The 15,418-nt window shown below is 39.8% G+C and overlaps 2 protein-coding genes across 2 annotated transcripts in view; both read left to right on the top strand.

The window, feature by feature from the left end:
• The first annotated feature begins 2,840 nt into the window (after window positions 1–2,840).
• Window positions 2,841–10,330, top strand: ap3m2 (adaptor related protein complex 3 subunit mu 2). Its single transcript, XM_031848930.1, has 9 exons — window positions 2,841–2,933; window positions 4,740–5,032; window positions 5,126–5,297; window positions 5,928–6,065; window positions 6,309–6,394; window positions 6,483–6,616; window positions 6,751–6,958; window positions 7,159–7,303; window positions 8,870–10,330. Exons 2-9 carry the CDS (start codon window positions 4,760–4,762, stop codon window positions 8,968–8,970), a joined length of 1,257 nt encoding a protein of 418 aa, XP_031704790.1. The 5' UTR covers window positions 2,841–2,933; window positions 4,740–4,759; the 3' UTR covers window positions 8,971–10,330.
• Window positions 10,331–11,389: 1,059 nt separating this feature from the next.
• tet3 (tet methylcytosine dioxygenase 3) overlaps window positions 11,390–15,418 on the top strand; it is a 43,248-nt gene continuing 39,219 nt past the window's right edge. Inside the window, exons 1-2 of the mRNA XM_031848925.1 lie at window positions 11,390–11,579; window positions 13,849–14,671. Coding sequence (XP_031704785.1) covers window positions 14,330–14,671 — 342 coding nt within the window. The 5' untranslated portion in view covers window positions 11,390–11,579; window positions 13,849–14,329. The remainder of the gene's footprint in view (window positions 11,580–13,848; window positions 14,672–15,418) is intronic.

A 15,418-nucleotide genomic window follows, 5' to 3' on the forward strand; every position in this document is an offset into this window, starting at 1 on the left:
TTCCATTGGCTAGAGATGCGGCAGTCGACGGCCATCCTTTGTAAAAGGTGTGCCTGAACGCCTGATCTAGTGCATGGTTTGGCCCTCGCGTAGAGGCACACTCACATGAAAGCAGGGTCGAAGGGGAGAACGAGTTCGAGGTTCTGCGAAGCGGTTGCTCCATGTACCAGTATTCAAAGTCAAAAGAGGAGTTTTCATTTTCTTACAGACCCGACATTGCATACTTTATTTGTGTGTATTTGTTCTCTTCTGTACTTATGTTGTTTTTGTTTGTTTGTTTCTGAATTTTATCAGACTGGGCAGCTTTCTTTTATGACACGAGCTGACTCTTTTTGACTTTAGAAAACTTATTGTAGAGAAAATGTTTTTTCTATAATATAAAAAGGAAACTCTGACATTGATATTGGTACTGTCATTTTTTTCACTTCTGTTACAGGAAAAAAAAAAAAAAATACATATTTTTTAGCTCGCCTCTTCGGGTAATAATTACTAAGAAATTCAAAATTTACAAAAAATTACCACTCACTTTTAGTGACTTTAAGATGCCTTTAACCTCTCCATTCCATCTCATCTCTAGAGTTTTTCTATCTTTGTGTAGTTCTATTAATGCTATTTTAAATAAAAAGGACTACAAATATCTAAAGGTCACTTGGCATTCTTTTCTTTTTTTACTTGTGTGTGTATAGGATGACTTCCTTACATTTAAGAGGCATGTAAAAAGGAGCTCAGTATATTTCTGTCTGTTTATATCGCTTCCCTTTTTGTATCCTTTGTAATTGTACATGTTGCGTTGTATGCTAAGAGAGCGCGGAATACAGAGAGGAGGGACAGCTGGGCACACGGTGATGGTTGCATTGCGCTCAGCGGCCTCAACTCTCAACTCTGTCCTTGTATGTATTTCCATTTATTCTGTTTTTTTTTTGTTTTTTTTTCTTTCTTTCTTAGCAAGTACTTTCAAAGAACTCTGTACATTTTAACATAAAATGAAAATAAATTATGTTGAGCCATTCATGTTTTCCCTGAGCTTTTTAAGTGCTACTTCCAGATTTACTCCAAAGGAACTAAGATGCTTTAATTATATTATACTTTTTTTAAATATTTGTTTTACACATTAGGTAGACGACAAAAACCTTGCATATGTCAGACAGGTTAGTGGCGTCAGGCACTAGTCCTGCAAAACATAGCGACAAGATTTATTACATCTATTTAAATACACATTTTACTCCATTGTTGGCGAACATTTATAGTGGACTTTTGGACATTTATGAATTTGCTTTGACCACTTGTGTCCACTAGATGTCCCCAAAGAGCGTGAGCATGGCATGTTTAAAAGGTATTGATGTGGAAATGACAGTGTTCTCTCCTAGCATCCATAAGTCTTCAACAAAATATAAATACACAGGCTGCCTCCTTGAATTTTGCTGGGTTGTGAACAGTATGGTCTCACTTTCAAAGTCATATCTCTGAACACAGGAGTCACACTTTTCAGATCTGTGTTGTAAAAGCTCAATTATCAAGTCGCTGACGTCGGCACACTCTACTGATTTACTGAAGGTGTTGTTTGATTGCACAGTGTAGCTAAATGTTTTCTTCTGAACGTATTTTCAAAAAAAAAACACATTGTGAGAAGCAAACAAGTCGTTCAATGACTTATTGGAACATATTTCCATTTTGGACAATAATTACTTTTGCAGAATATATGAGGTCCCCAAACTGTTTAATGATTGGATCACGACAGCAACTCAAAGTACTCGCTTCATCAAGAGGTTCTTTATGATCGTATCAGATGGATAAGGCAGATCTCTGATAGCTTATTATTTTGGTTTACATGTCTGCTCTTTAGTTTCACTAACATTTACTGCAATGGTTTGACTTATTGACACTGAGGGTAGGATTTCTCACCACTTCATTGTTTGCATGTGTATTTAAACTTTGTGAGCTGCACTTGGAAAGAAGGTGGAACTGGGGACTATGAGAAAAGGGAATTTTATTCACTGTGTGAACCTATAGTTTTCATCCCTCCATGTGTTCTGTTTGTGAAGAAAATCTCACTACTTGATGCTTGTTTGCTGCTTTTGAATCCCATCAGGCGACACATTGTTAAAGGCTGAAGCTTACAAAACAACATATACAGTTCATACTATTTATAATGTTTACGTATATTCAATATACTGTGCAGAAGACACCCTTAAGGAACCACTGCTTTGTACAGTATGTTTGAAATATGGTACTTTTAGAAATTGAATAGAACACAAGCTCCATGTTTCATCTACATGCCGTGTCTTTATATGTTCAAATAATATGCTGTCATCTTTACACAACAATTACAAAAGTCACCAACAAGAAAAATGCTCAATATGGGTTTTGTTATCAGTCATAAATAAATATAACTCTAGCATCAGCATCCCAAAGTATTGCTATTTCATTTTAACCTTGTTTAGGGGGTGAAATGTATAATTAGATTTGCTATGTACACAACAAATATAAGATGTCTAATTAATTTTATGCCACAGATTACTGGGAACGCATTTTGACAGTGTTATTGTCAGCGAAGTTGTATATAAACCATATCTATAGTGTTTGAATGGAGACTTAACGCCTCAAGATGAAATCTGATACTGGAAACAAAATGTCAGACCAGCTACATCTAACGGCCAATCAGCGAGCAGCTTTACTGGTGTTTACTGTAGCTCTCCCTCCGCGGTCCAATCACAGCCAAGTCACGAGCTAACAGCTTCCGTATTGTTGACCTATCACACCATTACGTGGGCGGGAATTTATAGTTTCTCTTGATTCTGATTGGCTCGCTGTACTGTATCCTTACTCGCTTTGAGAGCTTTTTCCACCTAACGGGAAGCGACGACGGCTGCTTAATCTTTCATTGGGGAAAAAAAGGGCGAAAGGCGAGACGAAAACGTTAATAACTGTCTTCGGTAAGTCATTCGTATTTTATTGATTGCCCCGAGTGGTAAGAGGTACGTGTTCAGTTAAATCAGCATCGTTATTTTAAAGTATTTCCTCCCCTTTACTGGGTGACGGGGCTTTTCGTCTGTCATGAGACTGAGAGGCAGGAGGAGGTACTGATGTAGCATCTTGTGTGGAGACGGAGGCCTTACATTGCTATTCAATAGAGGCACGTTAGTTAGATAGTTACTCGTTCAAATGTCTTATGGTTGTAGTAAATGTATGTAGCTGAAATATATTCAGGTTCTCGTGGCGCTGAGTTTCATCCGTGTCCGAACTTGATAGCGTTGACGCATATTTAATGAATACTCCGGTGTCATATTTCCCAGCAAACCTGAAGTTGACGTAAAGAAGACTTAACGTCAACTAAATAGTCCTGTATTAGTTAAAGTTAAATCTTGAAACGTAACTAGTTGCCACCGTATGGAGAGAGCAGTATGCAAAACACTTTTTTTAACGTTTATTTTACATCACTGTTAAATTGACCCATTACACTTTACATTATTTACATAGTATAACAGTTACCTACATTATGCACACGGCCCATTTGAGTATGTGGTACTGAAGCTAGCTGAAGCGCACAGTATGACCACCAACGTGTCATGTGAGGGGAGGAAGGGCTGTCTTTACAACAGTGGGCGTGGACTTATTGTTGATATTCATTTCATTTTGGACCCAACACTTGATAGAATACAGACTGAGTTGGGTTATATTGTACGTTTTAAAGTTTAGGTCCTGTTCAAAGATTGTCGAACATTATTGTTTGGAGACTCATTATGAAATGTTCATAATGCTTTAAAAGTTGTTTTTACTATTAATAGGAGTTAATCACGTGCACAAAATCAACACAAATGGGCTTCATGATGTGTATGGAGCCTCCATTCAAAACAGTGATTGTGTGACTGGTGGCACAGCCATTGGCAATTATTGTGTTTGTGCGTGTTTGTGCGTGTGTGTGTGTGTGTGTGTGTGTGTGTGTGCGCGCGTGCCTCATCTTTTTGGCACACACTGCTTTGTTTTTCAATGTTTGTTTACATTCATAACTATGACACTGATTCACTTTATTAAATTAAAACTTTTGAAAATGAGACCTCGGTCTCAATGGATTTTGTCTAAATAATATTGATTGAAAAAAAAAAAAGAAAGAGAAGCTAACTAGCCAGCTGTTCAACTAGAGCTGAACTACTGATTAATCACTGAATAATACATTAGTTTTTTGCTTAAAGTAAATGTCTTATCACTTAATTTTCTTCTCAGAGTAACACCAGAGTGCTACATTTTAAAGCTCATATTTAAAATAAAATTCTCCCGGGGAGCATCCCCCCCGCACCCCCCGACAGGGTTTCGGGTTCGGGTGCTTGTCACCTTCTTCACCTCTTATGAGTTTGCAGGTATGAAAATACAGACAACAGGTCTTTTTCATAGAAGCCATTCTGTCATCTTAAAGCAGGAAAAGCACAGGTGTAACTGATAAAACTGTTCATGGCTGAATTGGATGTAGCTGCTTCTGTTTCAGGCTCTTGGTAGAATGCAGGCTGCCTCACTGGGACACTTACATTAAACAGAGCTGTCGTTAATGTTATTAGTAACACCTGTGCTTTGCCTACAATGACAGTCAAAATATCTGCATGTCAGACATTACTAGCCCCTTCTTTGCTAGAAGCTTAACCCTAACCCTTAATTCTGTAAGCACTTTCTTACCATATATTTAACTTTATCTCAACATTCTCTAATTTGAACTGCTTTGGTTTTCTCTTCTTTTTGTTCTTCGTTAGCCTCTCAGCCTCCAGCCAACATGATCCACAGCCTGTTCCTAGTCAACTCCTCCGGAGACATTTTCCTGGAGAAGCACTGGAAGAGCGTGGTCAGCCGCTCCGTGTGCGACTACTTCTTTGAGGCGCAGGAACGCGCCTCCGAGCCGGAGAACGTCCCACCGGTGATCCCCACGCCGCACCACTACCTTATCAGCGTGCTCAGGCATCGCATCTACTTTGTTGCCGTCATCCAGAGTGAAGTGCCGCCGCTCTTCGTCATCGAGTTTCTGCACAGAGTCGTTGACACGTTCCAGGTTTGGACTCCCAGTTCCACTTTTAGCGGTTAGTTTAGCTAAATAATTCATATCTGATTTTAAATACCCATATCCTGTTGTTTTTCTTCTCAGGACTATTTTGGAGTGTGTACAGAGGCTGCTATCAAGGACAACGTGGTGGTGGTCTACGAGCTGCTGGAGGAGATGCTGGACAACGGCTTTCCGCTGGCCACAGAGTCCAACATCCTAAAAGAGCTCATAAAGCCTCCCACCATCCTCCGCACGATGGTCAACACCATCACAGGTACAATCCATATTCATGTTGAGCACAGGGCCTGTAAAAACACTTTAAACATTTAGTAGTCCTCTAAACAGTCCGAGCATTACGTCAAACAATGATAGTGATGTCAGATATAATGTGTGCTGGACAAATTAGTCCGGATAACTGAAGTTCAGAACATAAGGTGTTCTATTAACATAACATAAATACAGAAATATAATTCTCTTAATGTACGTAATCAACTGGGGAAGTCTCATGGTGATATCTATTAGTCTTTTTGTTACCCTATTCACCTGTAGTGTGTTTCAGAATGAATGGAATTTCATAAAACATATCTTTAAAGGCTCGTTTCTCAAAATTAGTTTTTTTCTCACTCCGAGCGATAAATCTCTTCTTCAGTAGTAAATACATAAACCAAACGTTGCAGTTTCATTCTTATCTACAACCTGAAGGTTCTTACAGAGAGGGTTGTTCATGGATCATTCATAGCATCAGTTATTAAACATTTATTAAACATTTTATCCCTAGAAACATGCCGAGTATGGCTTATTTTCTGATTAGTTCTGGCAGAACTATTGCAACAACCTGTGTGAATGGACTCTGGTGTAAAAGCACTTCTTTTATTATTATTTTACATTGACGTCTGTTTTTCAGGCAGCACCAATGTCGGTGAACAGCTCCCCACAGGCCAGCTGTCAGTGGTGCCGTGGCGACGCACCGGAGTCAAATACACCAACAACGAAGCCTATTTTGACGTGGTGGAGGAGATCGACGCCATCATCGATAAATCGGGTATTTGCTCTGAACATCCTGCCTGTCAAACAACACACTCTGCCATTGCTTCATTTATATTAATTTGCATATATTAAGAAAATTCTGTTTATTTCCATATTGGACAATAGCACAGAGTATCAGCAGCTTTACTCCACAATTAATAGTGTCTGCATCAAATTGATTTTGTTGTTAATTTCTATGTTTTTTGCTCTCTGTAAATATCTTATATCAACCCCCCCCCCCCTCCCCTCCCCTCCTCAGGCTCCACTATTACAGCAGAAATTCAGGGAGTTATTGACGCCTGTGTAAAACTGACAGGCATGCCCGACCTCACTCTCTCATTTATGGTGAGTTCCAAGCCTCTCGTGTAATTTCGAGCATGCACATTTTTCTTTTTACTTCTCCCCAAACCATCCCTCTGCCCCTCTCTCCCAGAATCCTCGGCTGCTGGATGACGTCAGCTTCCACCCGTGTGTTCGGTTCAAGCGCTGGGAAGCTGAGCGGATCCTCTCCTTCATTCCCCCGGATGGAAACTTCCGGTTGCTCTCCTACCACGTCAGCTCTCAGAAGTCAGTACTTTTTCATCCAGGATCATTTTAAGTTTCTTAATGGCAAAGACACATTTTTTCAAGAGTTGCCAAAATACGGTATGTATAAAATGTATTCCACTATGATGTTGTTTGTTGGCCTGCCTCTACTTCAGCCTGGTGGCGATCCCGGTGTACGTCAAGCACAACATCAGCTTCCGAGAGGGAAGCTCCCAGGGACGCTTTGACCTGACCCTGGGGCCCAAACAGACCATGGGCAAGTCCGTGGAGGCGGTCCTAGTCAGCAGCCAGCTGCCCCGGGGCGTCCTGAACGCCAACCTCAACTCCTCCCAGGGAACGCACACCTTTGATCCAGTCACAAAGGTACCTCAAAACTGTGTCTGAGTGTGTTTGTTATGCCTGAAAGAAGGAAGAAGGGAAGTGTGCATGGACAGGAATGTGTATATCTCTGTAAATCATGTTAATTTACAGCGATCCTCTCCAGGTTCAACGGTGCCACCATTTGATTTGATGCGCTGTAGTGATCCCACATTGGCATCTAAATGTTTTGTTTTTTTGGCTAGATGTTGACATGGGATGTCGGCAAGATCAACCCACAGAAGCTTCCCAGTCTCAAAGGCACCATGAGCCTGCAGGCCGGGGCCTCCAAACCTGACGAGAACCCCACTATCAACATCCAGCTGAAGATCCAACAGATGGCCATCTCAGGTACACACTCACACATTTAGTCTCACCATCATCACCTTTCTCTGTGAAATATCACGTTTACAATCCTGCTAGACTGTCCCACACAGCGGCCAGTTTCAGTGAGTTAGTCATGTTTTTATATTTTGCATTGAGAAATATTTGACCTCAAGCTTTCATCACACGGCCGGCTCAGCTGACAACCACCTGACTGTGAGCACAGTGACACACTGCCCACTAGGTGGTGCCAAATACATAAATATGCCTCCTCACATGACATCAGAGAGTACTCTGTAGGCAGATCGAAGTACTCATTGTATTCATTGTTGTTAACTGAATGTATTAACATGTATTAGTATATGATTGGACTGATGTGGTTTAGTTAGACTTATTACCCAGCATGCCATTACTCTGTACAGGATTCAAGGTAATATGCAAAGCAATATTTTGGGATTAAAAAGGCTAATTCAACAATATGCATGCATCATTTTCAGCAGACAAAATATTTCTCGGTCCAGAAGGTTCGGAGTCTTTAACCCTTGTGCATCACAGGGGACATTTTTGTCTCTTTAAAATAAAATGTTGGAAATTCAACCTCAGCTCCTATATTAAGTCTATAATAAACTGTATAGCCAAAATACAAACACTCAAAATATTCCCATTGAAACAAGTTGTTATCCCACGGCCATTACAGCATAAAATGAAGCATTCTGTTGTGTCAGACTTTTAATCTAGAGCCTGACTTCAAACTTGTAGTTTTTACTGTTCTCCACCAGATTGAGCTGTTTCCTCACACCTGTTGTTTCCCTGCTCACCACTAGGGCTGTTGCTGCTGTACTGTGGAGCACTGCAGTGTTTGATGCAATGCATCAAAATCAATGTTGTTGATCATAATTGACGTGTATAAAACGTCTCATTTAGTATACAGAACATAATTACACTTTTGTGTTTGATGTCTTCAAAGACAACAGTTAATATGTAAACATTTAAAGGGTTAATATTGTGAAAGGTGTCAAATATTTGGTAGTTAAGTCTGATTAATGTATAGTATTTTATATTATATTTTTAGGAATGGAACATTTATGTCCTCTAAGTTTTTTAAAACATAAAAAATAAAATGCATCAAAATGAATGTTGTATTTAGTATACAGAAAATAATTCATTTTTTTCAGCGGCATTACGTAAACAAACGTTAACGAATTTAAAGGGTTAACATTTTGAAAATAATGTATATTTGGTGGTTATAATCAGGACTAAAGGGATGCACAATGGTTAAGGATTCTGGAAATGCCTTCAGAACAGTTGATAGTATAAAACAAACTAAACTAAATCATCTTTTTAATATTTCAGGTTTCAGGTATATCTTTATAGGACAATTAGATGCCCGAAGCTGTCGTACTGATCTGAGTTCTGTAGTAGTTGTAGCCTAAACAGGTCCATAAATCAGCCTCCCACCGTCCTCAAACATTCAAATCACATTTGTTTTGGTGCCGGTGTTTGCTCTTGTCCAGTAACACAAGTAAGGTGCACAAAGTTTGTGTTGTGAAATGTAAATGGAGAAAAAAAATCATATTTATTTCCCTCCAACAGGGCTGAAGGTGAATCGACTGGACATGTACGGTGAGAAGTATAAACCTTTTAAAGGCATCAAATACATGACGAAGGCCGGCAAGTTTCAGGTGCGGACATAAAGACTACTGCTCTGTGACCACTGGACCAAACCACCTGGAGACTGAGGGGGGCGATGCGACGGGGGAAAGGGGGAGTTGGTACATTCCCTGTGTATATGCATTTCAGGATTTAACAAAAAAGGAGGCTCCATGTAGCGGTTAAGAACGGACCAGTGAGAGCGTCGAGCGAGTGTGAACCTCAGGCCCAACACAACTCACCTCCATTTACGTTTCCACTCATGATTCTAATCTTGAGCCCAAATCAAAACCCAGTTACATGAGACGTTTGTGTTAATACGGCCTTCATCAGGTTCAAACATTTCAAACTCTTTCAGTATCAACAGGCCAACATCTGATGCTGTGCTGCTGCACCTCTCCACACGGTATCGTCTGTGGCATGTTTGTCTGGAAAGATGTGCGCTCGTGACTGTTTTCACACTCCAAACCAGAGATATTGGATGTTGGACCAATACTATATTAAAATAGAGCTTCTCCTTTAATATATAAGATAGTGTGAGCTGTATGGAATGGCAGAAGCTCTGTGTTTTTCCACGTCAAAGGACCTCAACAATTGATTAAAAGAAGCTATATTATATCACAAAACTTGTTCCTAAATTGAATAGATCTTGGTCCTGCGCTACTTTTCTCTGATCCTTATTAAAGAGTCGTCATCGCAACCTACCAACAGACACTGATATCACTGTATTTCATTGCTGTCCTGTCTTCTGTTTGCTCTGTTCTTGAGCTTTCTCCTCCTCGTCTCAGTACTTTGATCATTCTGTCTGCAGCACTGGAGTCCACCCACTGACATGTGGAACCGTCCTCAATCTGCTGGTACTAACGTTTCCTCTTTAAAGCAAAGTGAGATGGATGTAGAGCCACTGGAGCGGTTTTATCTATTTATTACTATGACGGATTCTGAGAGAATTTTGGGTACAAGTTCACCTGTTTTTATTATTATTTATGAATCAAAACAAAGGATCTGTTTGCTAAAGTAGTGTCTCACAGTGTTTGTTGTTTCTGCATACTGACATTCAATTCTTCCTCAAAGCTTTAACTCTACAGCAGCTTGTCATTTTACCATTTTATGACCAAACAGTATCAGGTTTTGTTCTCAACATACAGAAACGTGGCAAAGAATTAATATTTGTAATCCCGTTAATGTGGTCCAAATGATCCAAAATTATTTTCTCGGTGCATCTTAATATCTAATCAAAACAGACGGAATATATTAAAATCTGTATTGTGGTGTAATGGCCAGGCACCTCAGAAGAAATGTTGATGGTTTGCATTTTGTGTTTACAGTTTTGTTTGTGTTTGTTCAACAGCCTCCAATGGAGAGTTACACTGGTGAAAACAATAAAGATTTGATGTGTGAAAACTGAGTGTTAATAATTATTCAATGTTTGTGATGCTATTGTGAAGCAACATTTTTAATGAACATTCATAATAGCAATTTAATGTATAATTTTTTTTATAGTTTTTAGGCATAGACTAATGTCATGTTTTGAGCTTAATGTCATGTGTTATTACTTCCTGTAAATGTCTGAGGAGTCATCGTGAGATGAAACACAAAACGTTTCCTGGTCAAAGAACTACAGATGGATGCAAAGCGGGCTGTGAGCCTCATACCTTGTGGTGGAGGACCCCCATCTGAGAGTTATGATTGAATACGCCATCGGGAAACTGTAGTGCAGCCGTAATTACCAGACAAGTGAAACCACAATTGTTTCTATTTCGTTCTGACTAAACTTTATACACACTGACTTACAACAGGTTCTTAACTGAACTCTCATTATATGAATATAAAAGGGAATATATTTCAGCTATAATGTGGGGAACTATATACAACCTTTTGTTAGATTAGTGATGGCTGAAAAATTGTTTTTTTTAATGATAACGTTTGACTATATTAATAACAATTAGTGTTTTTGGCTGTCTGGTCTCTATCTCTTGTTCTTCATTGTGTAATGTACACAGGCACTTATGTCTTCATCTAAACCTCCATCTTTTTCACTTCCACAGCTGCTCCCCCTTTTCCTGAGTGGAGCATGGAAACCCACATCTGTGCAGGAGGGAGACGGGACTTCAGACCTAAAGAGGTCCTGATGCTCATTGAGGTCCTGATCCTCATTCCCTTCACGATGTCGCAACATCTGGGTCAGACCCCATGCGTGACATCACAGGAATCTTATTTACCTGTTCTTAAACCAAATAGAAAATGCAATTTCAACATCTTAAGAGCAGTTTTAAATAATTACCCCCCCAAAACCCCACCCTAACCCCACCCTCAGATCCAGCTGGCAGGACTCCACTCCATAATTTACTGATGACTTGACCCCCCCCCCAAAAGATACGAGCTCTCTCTCTCTCTCTCTCTCTCCCTCCCTCCCTCTCTCACCTCTGGCTCAATTGACCAGTTATGTCACTATGGTAGAACTTTTTACCCCGTCGTCTCCACTTTGGTGCACGAGTGGAAATGTGCACATTTCTAGCTCTCCGTTTGTGTTGTTGTGCCGTGCAGGTACTTTTGTTACATTTTTATAATTTACTTTCGTTTTGCAAAGCAGGTTGAAGGCTGAAGCTGAGAGGAATATCGAAGCATTTAAAGACCGCACTCATCGCGGGTGGTACGTCGTTTCTCTTCCTTGTGAATATTATGAATGTCTTTTTTGCAGACATGGATATTGAGTCGAATATTGCCCCACGTTTCTTTATTTGTTTGCACAACTTTAAGTAACAAAAGTCTCCGAGCAGCATTATTTAGCCATTGGCCTTTAATATCAAACAGCTGTAAGTTAAGTAAAGGTGTTATTTATGGATGACATCATTAATTCTTTTACTAAAATATGAATATGAAGACTTTTCTTGGTGGCCATCTGAGGTATAGGACACCCACCGAGAGACGCCTCTGCAATAGCGCGAGGATTGTCACGTGGATGTAAATTAAAGTGTGTATTCAACACCTGGTTGAAGTGCTGTTTTTGTCACCTATTTGTCAACAATTATCCCCGTGTCCTCGCAGCCCTGATGTGTTTTGTGTATTCTGCTTTAATGAGGATTATCTTAATGTAATCTTTTATCTGATTGCTGTTGATTGTTGTGGCCTGGCCGGGCTCACCTCGCGACGTTTTAGAAGTTCCCGGTGGGTAACCACGTGGACATACTGTAAAAGTCACAACAGAGGCAGAGGGGAGCTCGTTTACACTACTGCCACGCGATTACACCACGTGCGGAGCCGGCAGAGCGCGTGCTGTTACTAGGCAATGTCAATTGCCTTTAGATAACGTTAGCTGAAGTTTAGTGGTGCAATTAGCCACGCAGTGAAGGGACAAATGGGAACATACACGTGTCAGACATTTCATTAGCTGACGTTACTTTACCTGTGGTTAAAAGGTTACCTTTTAATTGAAGCAGTGTGGTAGTGAAAAGGTCTAGGAACTGCTGAAATTTCATATTTAAATAAGCTAGCTTTATACCATGGACCCCCATTTGGTAAATTTGGTAAGATAAGTGATACTTACATGTAACTTACAAACAAACAACATTAAGGTCATGAGGCAAAAGTGCTATCCTGCTAATTGTTGAAACAGGTCGCACATTAACGTTAGCTTACTAGCAAAGCTGCAAACAAGCTAATGTGAGAAGTTAAAATGTTAACGTTAGCTGGTGTAACACGTTTTGTTTAATCCCAGCGTTTAGGGGAGATTATTTGTTTGAATAAGTCTCCTTTATTTATTCTTTTACAAAGTTGCAGTTTTGCTCATTTCATCAGAAAGCAAAACAACCACAAACAGCAACAGTTAATTCAACTGCAACATAAACCAACTCGTGATTTTCCCGCCAGAGCGGCAAGGTTTACATGTTTAAACCCATGTTCATTTTAAATGCATGTTAATGCAGCCAAAGTAAATTAAAGTAGCCTTCATATTTTACAGTGGATTTTGCCCTCCTCTGCATTGCTGTTGACCAAAAAAAAGAGAAATCTTCAGTGCAGGCTGTAAAACCAGGCAGTAGCAAAGAAACATCGGGTTTTCTGAGCACAATTCACTTTATTGACGGTTGACTGGAGCGTGTGACCACGAGACAAAGAGGACTGTCCCTGGCATCGACTTATCACCCCCCCCGTCTTTCATTCAGGGAGACATAAGCCTCCCGTCCATGTGGGCTCTGCCATTAAAACACTATCTTCTCAAACTGCTCACGTAGGCCTGCATGGCTATGAGCCAACTGCATGCACAGCACTGACAGCTGTGTTTGGAAACCAGACAGTATTCAGACAGCGATCAGCGGCGTCAGACTGAACTCTAAGGCAAAAGCATCTCGTATTATCACAGCCAGTTACGCCATTTAAAGTACATCCAGATAATATTTAGTCAATCTGATAAATGATAAATCAGTAAACTATTGCCTTAAATAGTCCATTGTGTGAGTTTTCAAATTTGCTTCATCTTTAATTCTTAGTTGATGTTATTACCTTTGTAATGGACACATGAGGGGTTTTCCCTGTAAGTGCCTCCAATCTTATCGGCCTTTCTTAATCACGTAGTCTTAGAAAAATGGCCATAGAACACGCTTACCCTGAGGCCTGAAGTGGACAAAGATATGCATATTTAACTAACCCAACAAACGAACCAAATGTATTTGATGGGTATAATCTAAATGAGCAAATAATGTAGAAATCTGCCAATAAAGACACATATCCACACACTCTTCCACGGACATACAAGCTATGGTACACGCTCACACCGGGAAGTGGCATAGAAAGAAATCTGTTGTCGGGGGGGGTATATCAAAAACATATACCCTTTAAATGCACTCAGAAAAATTGTGTTGAAAAGAAATATGTATGAATACTTTATTTTGGACATTTTTTGTTTCATCCCTTTGTCTTTACAGACTGCGCTCAGCCTGTGCAGACGCCGCCATGACTCCCCAGGCTCCAGCTATGCTACCCAGACTTTCGTGGACCGTCTACCATCCCAAAGGGTAGCTGGGAAAGATGGTCTCCATACTGCAAGTTACAAGCAGGATTCTCCAGGGCCACCCGGGTGACCAAGAACACACGATGACAATCAAGCTGTCCCTGGAGGGCTCGACTACAAGACAAGATAAACGCTAACTTTATTTGGTGACAGTCCACAGAGTCAAATGGATTGGGTATAGTCAACAGCACAGACTGATCCGAGACAAGTTATCTACCTGCCAAACATTGTTTTTAAGACCAGACAAACTTCCACCAAGTGCAGCCAAATATTCATTGTATATTTGGAAGGTGTTGACTTTTAGCTCCATTTTTTTAAAACTTCCGGTGTGTTTATTTGTGTTTTTCAATCTTGCTAATTAAGAGACAGAATAGACATAGGTGAGGACAGTAACCATGCCCAGGCCAAGGGAAGGCCCTGGTCCGCCACCCGAGGACACTTATACGTTCTCCATGGACGCGGAGGAGGCTCAGTCCCCACACCAGCGCAGGAAATCCTCAGAGAAGACGTCTCCTCTCAGCAAATACATTGAGACTGAACACCAGCAAGCGGGGCTCTTCTCTCTGCCCCCCGTCGACCTGCAGAAAAGAAAGAGGAAGAAATGTGGCGACTGCACTCCCTGCCTCCGCAAAGAGAACTGCGGTAGCTGCACAAACTGCCTGAACCGCAAGACGGGCAAGCAGATCTGCAAGCTGCGCAAATGTGATCAGCTGAAGAGGAGACGGGAGGAGTGGGAGGTGAGCGTGGTACTGATATGTTTATCGTACAACCATATTACATTTATTGTTTATGTTTTATGCCCATGCTGTCTCAGAGACTCACACTGGAGGTGTTTGCATGGTCAGCTGGTTGTGGTTGAAGTGCCATTCTCAAGGCCCGTGAGCAGAAAGCTAGAGGAGAGCAGGGAGTGTATCCATTCACCCACTCGCTGCACGTCTTTCACTACAGACCATTACAGATGTATGTGTACATATATATATGTATATGTGTATATATATATGTGTATATATATGTGTATATGTGTATATATATATATGTGTATATATATGTGTGTATATATATATATATGTGTGTATATATATATATATATGTGTGTATATATATATATATATGTGTATATATAKATGTGTATATATATATGTGTATATATATGTGTGTATATATATGTGTATATATGTATATATATGTGTGTATATATATGTGTATATATGTATATATATGTGTATATATGTATATGTATGTGTATATATATATATGTGTATATGTATATGTATATATATATGTGTGTATGTATATGTATATATATGTGTATATGTATATATGTGTATATATGTGTATATGTATATGTGTGTATGTATATATGTGTATATATGTGTATATGTATATGTGTATATGTATATATGTATGTATATATGTGTATATGTATATATGTATATATGTATATATATATGTATATATGTGTGTATATATATATGTATATATGT

Source organism: Anarrhichthys ocellatus, unplaced genomic scaffold, assembly GCF_004355925.1.
Source record: "Anarrhichthys ocellatus isolate YVR2014 unplaced genomic scaffold, GSC_Weel_1.0 scaffold9, whole genome shotgun sequence".
Classification (NCBI taxonomy): domain Eukaryota; kingdom Metazoa; phylum Chordata; class Actinopteri; order Perciformes; family Anarhichadidae; genus Anarrhichthys; species Anarrhichthys ocellatus.

Excerpts from the sequence above, each read along its gene's own strand:
- ap3m2 (XM_031848930.1), top strand. The coding sequence starts at position 4,760 with ATGATCCACAGCCTGTTCCTAGTCAACTCCTCCGGAGACATTTTCCTG. Across the intron at positions 5,298-5,927 it reads GATGGTCAACACCATCACAG|GCAGCACCAATGTCGGTGAA; the intron begins GTACAATCCATA and ends TCTGTTTTTCAG. Across the intron at positions 6,959-7,158 it reads CCTTTGATCCAGTCACAAAG|ATGTTGACATGGGATGTCGG; the intron begins GTACCTCAAAAC and ends TTTTTTGGCTAG.